Raw genomic sequence first — 11,811 nt, 5'->3', positions numbered from 1 at the left:
CCCTTAGAATTCTATCATTATTACTGGTGATAGAGAGAGTCTAATTAGATAGAGGATTTGGAATTGATTCTGTTGTATTTTGCTGAAGAATAGAAATTGAAGGAAATAGGAATACGTTACAAAGGAGGAAAGGAGAGGAAGAGTGGAAAAATTATCTAATAGAAATGAAGTGTGCAAGTAGAAGTCTATACAACAGGGAGGACTGAGTTGGGGGAGTAAGCAACATGTGAAACTTATGTTCATCTAAACTGGTCAAAGGACAGAACACACACACACATACACACACACTGACAGTTGAGGACACAAATGCATTTCACTCAAAGAAGAAACATGAGGAAAAGTGGCTAACTGAAAGTGAAGGAATAAAAGAAAAGGAAGGATTAGTCACAAACAAAAACTTTTAAAGAGAAGATGGGAAATGATGAGAAACTATAGGATGGAGGGAAATACAACATTAATGATCATAATAATGATTGTGAATGAGATAAACTCACCTTGTCCAGGAGACAAGATGGCGAAGTGATCAGTAGCTGCTATCTCTCTACCCTTGTTGACCTTGACCAGCCCAAAGATTATTTCCACACAAATAACCCTGGAACAGTGGAGCAGCAGAAGGGGTAAACAGACTCTCAGCATGGGAGGCTACAAAGATCACTAAGGAGGGTTCTTCTTGCTATGGCCAAAGGCAACCAGTTCAGGATCAGAGCACTCCCAGACAGTCCTAACAAATCAGGTGAAGATCCTGAACCCCAGGGAGGTGAAACCAGCAACTGCCAACCCTAGAGCTGCAGGTGTGCCTTAGCACCCTGGTGGAATCAGGAAGACACTAGCAATGAAAGCTGAGCTTGCCTATGCTCTAGCTTAGCAGAGGAGCCTCCTCCATCCAGACCACCCCTCCTCCCCACTTAATGAGCTACCTTCAGGGTAATTGGAGGGAAGTCCAAAAAGACCTCCTTGGTCTCTGCTTTCAACACTAGCCAGCTCAGCACCAGGTAAGCTGCAGCATTTAATATCTAGCTGAAAGAACTAGAGGCCACAGCACACAAAGCCTCAAGTTTTAAGCACAAGAACTGTGGGACAGAGCTCCCTGTGCCACAGATGCAGAGATTCACCTTAAAAGCCAGGAAAAGTGTTATATGAGTAAAAAGCAAAGCAGAAAATAAAAGACCATAGAATCTTTCTGTGGGGACAAGGACCAAAACACAAATACCAAAGAGGTCAGCATTGAGACTGTACTCCCATCTGAAACTTCAGAAGGGAATATAAACGCGTCTGAAGGATAAAGAGCCCTCTTAGAAGAGCTCAGGAAGGACTTTAAAACCCAAATTAGACAAATAGAAGAAAAACTGACCAACAGTTTTAAAAATATGAAAAAAGAATTCACTGAAGAGAACAACTCCTTAAAAAGGAAAATTGAACAAATGGAAAAAGAAGTACAAAACCTAACTGGTGAAAATAACTCCTTAAAAAGGAACAATTAGACAGATGAAAAAAGGAGATACAAAAGTTAATTGAAGAAAACAATTTGATAAAAAATAGAATTGAGCAAATAGAAGCTGATAAATCTATGAGACATCAAGAATCAGTCAATCAGAATATAAAGAATGAAAAGATAGAAGAAAATGTAAAATAACCAATCAGAAAAACAACTGACCTAGAAAATAGATCCAGGAGAGAAAAATCTAAGGATTATTGGTCTACCAGAAAGCCATGATGAAAGAAAGAGCCTGGACAATATCATCCAAGAAAACATCCAGAAAAATTACCCAGAAGTCATAGATGCAGAGGGCAAAATAGTCATCAAAAGAATCAAGGGTTCCCCTCCTGAAAGGGACCCCAAGCAAAAAACACCAAGGAATATTGTTGCCAAATTCCAGAACTATCAAGTGAAGGATAAAATACTGCAGGCAGCCAGAAAGACACAATTCAAATATTGAGGAGCTACAGTCAGCATCATGCAGGACCTTTCAGCTTCTACATTAAAAGATGGAAGGAATTGGAATATGATATTCCATAAGGCAAAGGAACTGGGACTACAACCAAGGATTAATTACCCAGCAAAGTTGAGCATAATATTTCAGGCAAAGAGATGGACGTTCAATGAAATAAGGGATTTCCAGACCTTCCTGATGAAAAGGCCAGAACTCAACAGAAAATATGATCTTCAAACACAGTTCTCAAGAGAGGCATAAAAAATTAAACAGGGGAAAAAAACTTGTTACACAATATGGGCAGACTGTGTACATCTCTATGAGGGAAGATGATCCTTGTTAATCTTGAGAATTGCATATTTATTATGAAATGTAAAAGGGATATACATAGATAGAGGGAGTGGGTATAAATTAAATGATGTGATGATAACAAATGTGATTTAAAGGTGTGAATGGATTGTAAAGAGAGATGTGAAAAAGAATAAGCAGAAAAAAAATAAATTCCATCACAGGAAGAGGCATAAAAATATATTAAAGTAGAGGGAAAGGGGTGATGGTGATGAGTATTGTTTGAGAGGTACTCTCATCTGATTGGTCTCAACGAGGGTCAAACAAACTCAGTTAAGTATAGAAATATGACTAGCTTTATAGGCAATAGGAAGGGAAGGGGGAAAGAAAAGGGAGGGGAGGCTAAAAGAAAGGGAAGTAGTGGTAAGGAAAAAGGGGATTAAAAGGGAGGGGGGGTTGAAAGAAGGGAGGGAAGACTGAGGGAGGCAGTGGTCAAAAATTAAATGTCTTGTGGAGGGGAAGGGAGAAGGGAGAATTAAAGGCATAAACAAGGGGAAAGGGGATGGAGGAAAAGACACAAATAGTAATCATAAGTGGGAATGTGGAAGGGATAAACTCTCCCATAAAATGGAGAAGAATAGCAGAATGGATTAAAAGACATAATCCAACAATAGGTTGTTTACAAGAAACACATTTGAAAAGAGGAGATACACAAAGAGTAAAGGTGAAAGGTTGGAGCAGAATTCATTGGGCTTCAGCTGATGTGAAAAAAGCAGGGGTAGCAATCCTAATCTCAGACAAAGCAAAAGCAGAAATAGATCGAATCAAAAGAGATAACGAAGCAAACTATATCATACTAAAAGGCACCATAGACAATGAAACAATTTCATTACTAAATATATATGCTCCAAGTGGTGTAGCATCCAAATTCCTAGAGGAGAAGTTAAGGGAGTTACAGGAAGAAATGGACATCAAAACTATACTAATGGGGGACCTCAACCTTCCCCTCTCTGAACTTGATAAATCTAACCTCAAAATAAACAAGAAAGAAGTTAAGGAGGTGAAGAGATAAACTCACTTTATTCATTTCTATACTTCTTCAATATTCTCCAGAGATTTCTGATACTCTAATTTTCCAAAAAATATATTCAGATCCTTTACTTATTTTTGGACACATATGAATTACTTTAACCTTCAGTTCATTTTATTTCAAGCGGCAGTTTAGAAACACGAGAGAATTGATTTCATTACTTGGCAGTAAACAGAAAAACAGTGACAGAAAACAACAATAGCAACTATAATAACAAAAGCAAATCACAGAAAACTTTCACCTGAGGACTGGAATAGAGAACATATCTTCTACAAGGTACATTTGCCTCCCAGAGACCTATATAATATTTTCAATATCTGTGTATTTGAACTCCACAACAGAAAATTCTCATGATTTTTAGTCCTGAAACCTTCTCTCTTATAAGGGTTACTTACCCCAGGAACTTATATAATTCTTCAGATTTATGGTAGTAATATGGGACTGAAGTTCTTCTGCAATGGTAAAGTACTCAGGAATGTTAGAAAATCAAGTAACCTATCCTTCTGATGAACTCCATGTCAAGGGAACTAAATAGCACTTCATAATTATAGTACCTTCTTAAATTTCTATACAAAGGGAAAGCTCTTAGCTTTACTAGAGTGTTAACCATCTCTTCCAGATCTTCACATCACAGAATCAGTATAGGGAAAGATCCTGGTTTTTTGCTATAAATTGTAACTCTTCATTGCTTCTTTGCTTTCTTTCCTGATTAGTTGTGGAACTCATTGACTAGTTAGGGTTCCCAAATCATGTGGCTATGTACAATTCTCCCCAGGGAACCAAGATTTCATGTATTTGCAAAAGGTTCATTGTCTTTTCCTAATTTTGTTTTTCTGTCTACTTCATTTTTTTCTTCATCGTTATACTTATTTGCCTTAATTGTGATTCCCTTTTCTGAAGTGTTTGCAAATGTAATATTTCTGATAACCTCTTTTTTTGCAAGAATGTCTCAAGTGACTTCCTTCCTATAGGATGGACTATTAGGATTATTGGCTTTGCTCTTCTAGTAGATATGTAGCTAATTTTTTTGTTAAGTGAGCACTATGTACCAGGTACTTGCTAAACTCTGAGAATACAAACACATGCAAAATTGATCACCCTCCAAAAGCCTACTTTCTAAGGGGATATATAACACATTTCTAGGTACCCATGTAGTGGCACAATGAAAAAAATCCAGAGAGTCAGAAGTGGTGCCATCAGAGGAGTGAGCATGGATTATCTAGGCTTTTCTTCAATAGTGGTCCAAGACACAATTCAGAGGAAGGACTTTTAGGTGGATGCATATTTCGCATGAGATCACTGTTCAGTGAGTGATATCATGTGAGTGATATTTTTCTTTCTTCAAGAAGTATGCTGAGTAACAATTATTTTTTCTCTAAAATATCAGAACCCTAAACTATCAAATTTGGGAATTCTCAAACTTAAGGTTCCCATAAGGTGAACTGCAAAGTTCATGCTACCCAGGAAATCTCCCTTTTCTTTCTAAAAAACTAGATTCATTTCATCATGGTTTTAAGGTAGTCCCATAACTGAAAACCATGATTTAAAAAGAGCCTAGACATCATCTTTCATTAAATTATCAAGGAAAACTGCCATGATATTCTAGATCCAGAGGATAAAATAAATATTGAAAGAATCCACCAGTCACCTCCTGAAAGAGATACGAAAAGAAAAGCTCCTAGGAATATTGTGACCAAATTCCAGAGTTCCCAGGTCAAGAAGAAAATATTGCAAGCATCTAGAGAGAAACACTTCTAGTACTGTGGAAACAAAATCAGGATAACACAAGATGTAGCAGCTTCTACATTAAGGGATCAAAGGGCTTGGAATATGATATTCCGGAAGTCAAAGGAACTAGGATTAAAACCAAGAATAACCTACCCAGCAAAACTGAGCATAATACTTCCGGAGAAAATGGTCATTCAATGAAATAGAGGCCTTTCAAGCATTCTTGAGGAAAAGACCAGAGCTGAATATAAAATCCGATTTTCAAACACAAGAATCAAGAGAAGCAAGAAAAGGTAAACAGGGAAGAGAAATTATAAGGGACTTACAACATAAAGTTTAACTGTTCACATTCCTACATGGAAAGATAATATCTATAACTCTTGAAACTTTTCTCAGTATTTAGGTAGTTGGAGGAATTATACATATACAGATACACACACACACAGAGAGAGAGAGAGAGAGAGAGAGAGAGAGGGATGGATGGATGGATGGATGGATGGATGGATGGATGGATGGATGGAACAGGGTGAGTTGAATAGAATGGGATGATACCTAAAAAAATTAAAATTAAGGTGTGAGAAAGGAATATCTTGGAAGGAGAAAGGGAAAAATAGAATGGGGCAAACTATCTCTCATAAAAGAGGCAAGAAAAAACTTTTTCAATGGAGGGAAAAGGGGGGAGGTGAGAGGGGAAAAGTGTAGCTTACTCTGATCACATTTGATTTACGAAGGGTATAACATGCACACTCACTTTCGTATGAAAATCTATCTTACCCTACAGGAAAGTAGGGGGAAAAGGCATAAGTAGGGTGGGGGTATGATAAAAGGAACGTCAAATGGGAGGAGGGAATAATTAGAAGTAAACACTTTGGGGGAGGTACAAGGTCAAAAGAGAGAACAGAATTAATGGGGGGCAGGGCAGGATGGAGGGAAATATAGTTAAGCCTTACACAACATGATTATTATGGAAGTCTTTTGCAAAACTACACATATATAGCCTATATTGAACTGCTTGACTTCTCAGGGCAGGGGGCGGGGGAAGGAGGAAGGGAGAGAAGTTGGAACTCAAAGTTTAAGGAGTGAATGTTGAGAATTGTTTTAGCATGCAACTGGGAAATCAATACAGGTAATGGAGTATAGAATTCTATCTTGCCCTACAGAAAAAGAGAGAAGATGGGGATAAGGGAAGGGAGGGGTGTGATAGATGGGAGAGCAGATTGGGGGAAGGGGTAATCAGAATGCATGGTATTTCAGGGTTGGGGAGGGGAGAGATGGGGAGAAAATTTGGAACTCATAATCTTGTGCAAATGAATGTTGAAAACTAAAAATTAATTAATTAATTAAAATTTTTAAAAAAAATAGTGCTATGCAGTGACAGAATGGGCTGCCATTGACTAAAGATTTTCAAGTAAAAACTAAATAAAGGACCAGTCGGGAATTACGGACCTACTATATTTTAGAAGTCGCAGGGACAATTAAATACCTAATTCTTCCTAATTACAAGAACTGCTCCATTGCTACTGTGACATAATGGTTCTCACATTCCAGGACTTTATCATGAATACGTAATGGAATATCCAAACCTAGAGCACTAGAGTCCAGATGAAAATGTGACATGAGAGTGAGAGAAAAGAAGGAAATGATTGAGGCTTCTCCTCAGATTACACAGCCAAACCACTCACCTAATATAAGAGCAGTAATAAACATTTCCAAATAAGTCTAAACATGTTCTGCTCTGAGAGTTGCCAGAAAATCAAGAAAAGTTGGTTCCCCAAAACTAATCAGTTCCCAAGAGAAGAAAAAAGAGCTTAAAATAATTAATACTGTCAAGCTTGTCGACTTTATAAAAGAATTTCAACCTTTCCCAGGGCTATTCTGCCCTTGCCTGACTTCCATAATAAGTCTTGGTCCTATGGCACACAATTCAGTGACTCTTGAGACAATCACTAAATCTCTTACCATTCTTCTCCTTAACAACTGGTTGCCTAGACATCATTTGCACTCAGGTTTCATTTGCCGCTCAGTGCAGACCCGAGGACATCTACACAGGTGCCTTCTTTACCTGGATCTGAGAAAGCTAGAACATAAAACACAGAAGATCTCAAATGGGCTTCTAAGGGTTATATCTTGCCTCTACTTCTGCCTCTCCACTGTGTGGTTGTGAATAAACAATGATAAAATATGACCTAAAAAGGCTCATTTTGCTATAAAGGCAAAAATGGGACCATAGGAATTAGAGAAGGACAAACTAATCATATAGAATGCTTAGATTCAGTCTGTCTTGTTTCATTAAACATCTTAAAGGCTCCCCAGAATAGGATAATTGATCAGTTCTTTATTGAAAATATAGATTTGGAAAATACCTATAAGGAAAAGTGATAAGGCCTGGTGTTCTAAAGCAATGAAGACTACCTACTGTACTGATTCCATGGCAGAACAGTGGTCAAACCATTCCATCAGAGGCATGCATCCAGATCCTCAAAGACAAGCTCTTGGTAAGTAACATGGTTTTATGTATTAGTCTATGAAAGGAATACGTTTCATTTTCCCAATACCTTTTTCTTTTTCTTTCTTTCTTTTTGCATTTTTTATTCAATATTATACTTTTTCTAACCCCTCTAGTGTCCTTGGTCCCATTTATTCATGCTTCTGCATTAAATTGTTTTACAACATGCCTGTTCTACTTCTCTGTACCAATGTTGCCCAGGGCTTAAAAGTAAAACTTAGTGATAAAATTTAAGAACCCCAGAAAATCTACTCAGACCAAAATTATTCTGAAGCAGGATTTTTCCCTTGAAATTTCCTGTAGATCACTGGTTGCACTGGGATAATTCTTAGAGGTCATAATTTGATGTAAGCTGAGAGAATAATCACATTGCCATGTGGTGTGGAGAAAAGAGCAGTGGATCTGGAGTCAGAAGATGTGAGAGGAAATCCTATACTATAGGCAATTAAAAATTCAGAATCAGAAGAAGTTCTACTGTTAACAGTTCTAAATTGGTATACACAAAACTACAGAATCAAAGACTTTTAGACTAAGGAGCATCATTAAAGATCACTTAAAATGGGGAAAAATAAGAAATAGGAAATAAGGCAGCCTATCACAGTTTCATTTATCCTCTCCACAGGTCTAAAAGTTTTCAACATATCAGAAGCAAACAGAGTGACTGAATTCATCCTCCTAAGCTTCCCCTGTCCCAGGGAGATGCAGATCCTCCTCTTTGCAGTCTTCTCTCTGACCTATGTCCTGACCCTGATGGGGAATGGGTCCATCATCTGGGTAGTAAGGTTGGATCACCAGCTCCACACCCCTATGTACATACTGCTGGCCAACTTCTCTTTCTTAGAAATCTGCTATGTTAACACCACAGTTCCTAACATGTTGGCCAATTTCCTCTCTGAGACCAAGACCATCTCCTTCACTGCCTGTTTCCTCCAGTTCTACTTTTTCTTTTCCACTGGTGTCAGTGAGACATACTTTCTGTCTCTCATGGCTTTTGATAGGTACCTGGCCATTTGTCAACCTCTACACTACCCCACAATCATGACGGGTCGTTTCTGTGTAAAGCTAGTTCTCTTCTGCTGGGTGACAGGCTTCCTCTGTTTTCCCATCCCTATCTATTTGATGTCTCAATTGCCTTTCTGTGGCCCAAATGTCATTGATCACTTTGTCTGTGATCCAGGCCCCTTGATGGCTTTGACATGCATTCATGCCCCAGGAATTGAACTTTCTTTTTCTATTATTGCCTCTCTTGCCTTATTCCTCACTTTCCCTTTCATCCTTGGATCCTACACTCTGGTATTCAGAGCTGTATTACGAGTCCCTTCAGCAGCTGGCAGAAAGAAGGCTTTCTCCACTTGTGGATCCCACCTGACTGTGGTCTCTCTGTTCTTTGGAACTGTCTTGTTCATGTATATCACTCCAGCATCAGGACATGTAACCACAACACAAAAGATTATCACATTGTTTTATTCAGTGTGTACCCCACTTGTGAATCCCCTAATCTACAGCCTTAGGAACAAAGAGATGAAGGCTGCCCTAAGAAAAGCACAGATGAGCATGAAATTTCTTCCAAATAAATGAGATATTTAGACTTTTAAACTGACTTATTCACCTTCTCCTAATCACTCCCAATCAGATGCAGCCACTTCCCTACATTTTGACACATACTTCCAGGACATAACCCTGCAATTATCCTCTGTGTCATTAGGGAAAAGTTAAATCAGACTGTGGCTCACAGTTAGATTCACATACTTGTACTCTGACTGCTGAGTCATTGCTGAGATGAAGAAAGAAATATAAAGAAAGACTAAGTGATCTTTGCATGGTGGTTGGAAGGAAAGAATGCAGAATATGCAATCAAAAGACATGGGTTTGTATCCTTACTCTAACACTTCCTATGCAACCTTAGGCAATTCACAACCTCTCTGACTCTCAGTTTCCTCATCTGTAAGTTGAAGGACTTGGAAGAAATCATGTGGTCATACATGTAGAAAAGGACCTTACAAGTCATGTTCAAAATTTTCATTTCATAGACGATGAAACTGACACCCTCAGGGACAATTTGCCCAAGGTAGTCTCAAGGACATGGATTCCTTTTCTCCTAATAAAGTCATGCCTCACTAACCACTATGCACTTCTTCACTCTATGACAAATTAACATTATGTCAAATTATGTTAAAGAGAGCAGTTTATTCCAATTTTTATGCCAATACACTACTGTAATGCTCAGCAGACTAATATCCTATCTATAAATTTATCCAAGTAACTAATTAAAAAACACATGTTAAACAGCATGAGACAAAGCACAGATAGTGCACTGGAAATTCCCTTTGACACTAGTATTGAATCATAAAGAATTAGTCTTCAAAAAGAGAGAAAACTACCAACCCACCCCTTTGAGGAGGTGAGAGGTCCATAGGTGATTCACGTTGTACATTTTTTTTTTTGAAATTTTTCAATGTATCAAACAGTTGTGCTGATTTCTTTTAAGCTGGCAGTCCTCCACAAAGGGAACCATTGCCTGTCATAACCCCTACCTCTCTTCAATCCCTTGATGCTCTTAGACATGTGGAAAGCTTAATTCTAGTACCTTCCCTATAGTATTTGCTATTTATACCATATATACATGTATATACAAAAACACATGCATATTTATCTCTAGATATATAATTAGAAATGTAAATATATAGAGATATTTGCATGTTATTCCTCCCCCTCCATTAGACCATAAAGTCCTTGAGGACAAGAAAGGTCTTTTGCCTCTTTTTTTTTTAAATCACATCCCTTAGAACATACTAGGTACTTCGTAAATGTATATTGATGTTTTGATTCTCCTTAAAAAATGCTATTTGTTCTATGAAATGAGGCTTTCAGTGGGAGTAGGGAGGGATACTTGATACTTGAGATAGCTATGAAAATGTAAGAAACAGAAGACATCAATGCAAATACTAAAAAAAAAAAAAAACAAAAAAACAAAAAAAACCTCATCTGATGCAGTTTAGAATACCCGATAATACTTTTCGTATTTTTTGTAATGCTCTCAGATTTTAATTCCAATAACTGAATGATTTGAGCGAAAAGAATAATTACTTTGATAACTTTTAATTGTGTAGTGTCAGTTAGGTTTGCAAAGTGATTTTGCACATTTACACTTCCATGAATTGTGAGTGAGTACATGTTTCTCTGCAACGTCACCAGCATTAAACTGTGCTTACATAAACAATTTTTGCCAATTTGATAAATGTAAAGTGGTATCTCAAAAGTTATTTTAATTTCCATATTTTTCACTTTTAAATAATTTTTTGTCAATAAAAATCTTTTGTCAATAAAAAACTTTTTTTGTCAAGAATGTATTATTTGTGTATCCATTTCTTAAGGTTATTTCTATCCTTTGACCAATCATACATTAAGGACAAGAGCTTACATTTGTAAATGTTTAACTGTTTCTTCTCTGTTTTAGATTTGCAAGTCTTTATTATAGCCATAAATATTTTCTAAATATTTTATTTTTATTATTTATACTTTATATTCTCGACTTTTGTTTTAACATAATCGAGCATATCTACTGTTTCCTTAATAATTCATACTTTTTGGTTGAAAGAAAAAAGTGATCTCCCCTTGAAAATGAAGAAAAACTCCACATTTTATTGGATTCTTTGAGGATAAAGAACTTCTTATTTTTGTATTTGCATCCCCAATGCTTAATAAATTTCTTGTTATATAACATGTGCTTAATAAACGTTAATGGAGCTACAGGTTTTTATTCATATTTAAATCTACTATCTAAGTGGAATTTACAGAAGTATAATGTACAAGATATACATACAGACATACACACACATATGTGTGTGTGTGTATTTCTTGCCAAATTGCTGCCTTCTTTCAAAAGAACATCCACTAAACAATAACTCCTCCCTGGGTGTAATTTCTCACTGATCTATCAAACACAAAGCTTTTGCATATTATTTGACTAGGCATCTAACATCTCTATTCCACCATTTCTCTATTGATTATCCACAAAACAAGTTTGATGATTATCACATCCTGTAGAAAACCATCCTAATCTCCCTTGTTAGTTCTCTATCTTTCCTCAAATAATCAAACACATACTTGTCTTCTATGCAACTAAAGCAGAATAAAAGTTCCTTGAGATCAGATACTAACTTTTATTTTTATATCCTCAGTACCTAAAACAGTGAATTGCATATAGTAGGTCCCTAATAAATGCTTGATTAATTGAATTGAACTGCCTGAGAGATAGAGAAAGCATG

The 11,811-nt window shown here is 36.9% G+C and overlaps 1 protein-coding gene across 1 annotated transcript; it reads left to right on the top strand.

Moving 5' to 3' along the window:
* Positions 1-8,242: 8,242 nt before the first annotated feature.
* LOC140514071 (olfactory receptor 11H6-like) lies at positions 8,243-9,121 on the top strand. The gene has a single exon (XM_072624056.1). The coding sequence runs from the start codon at positions 8,243-8,245 to the stop codon at positions 9,119-9,121; it is 879 nt and encodes a 292-aa protein (XP_072480157.1).
* The last annotated feature ends 2,690 nt before the right edge of the window (positions 9,122-11,811 follow it).

Source organism: Notamacropus eugenii, chromosome 7 (assembly GCF_028372415.1).
Source record: "Notamacropus eugenii isolate mMacEug1 chromosome 7, mMacEug1.pri_v2, whole genome shotgun sequence".
NCBI lineage: Eukaryota > Metazoa > Chordata > Mammalia > Diprotodontia > Macropodidae > Notamacropus > Notamacropus eugenii.
This window is presented reverse-complemented; position numbering and strand designations above follow the sequence as displayed.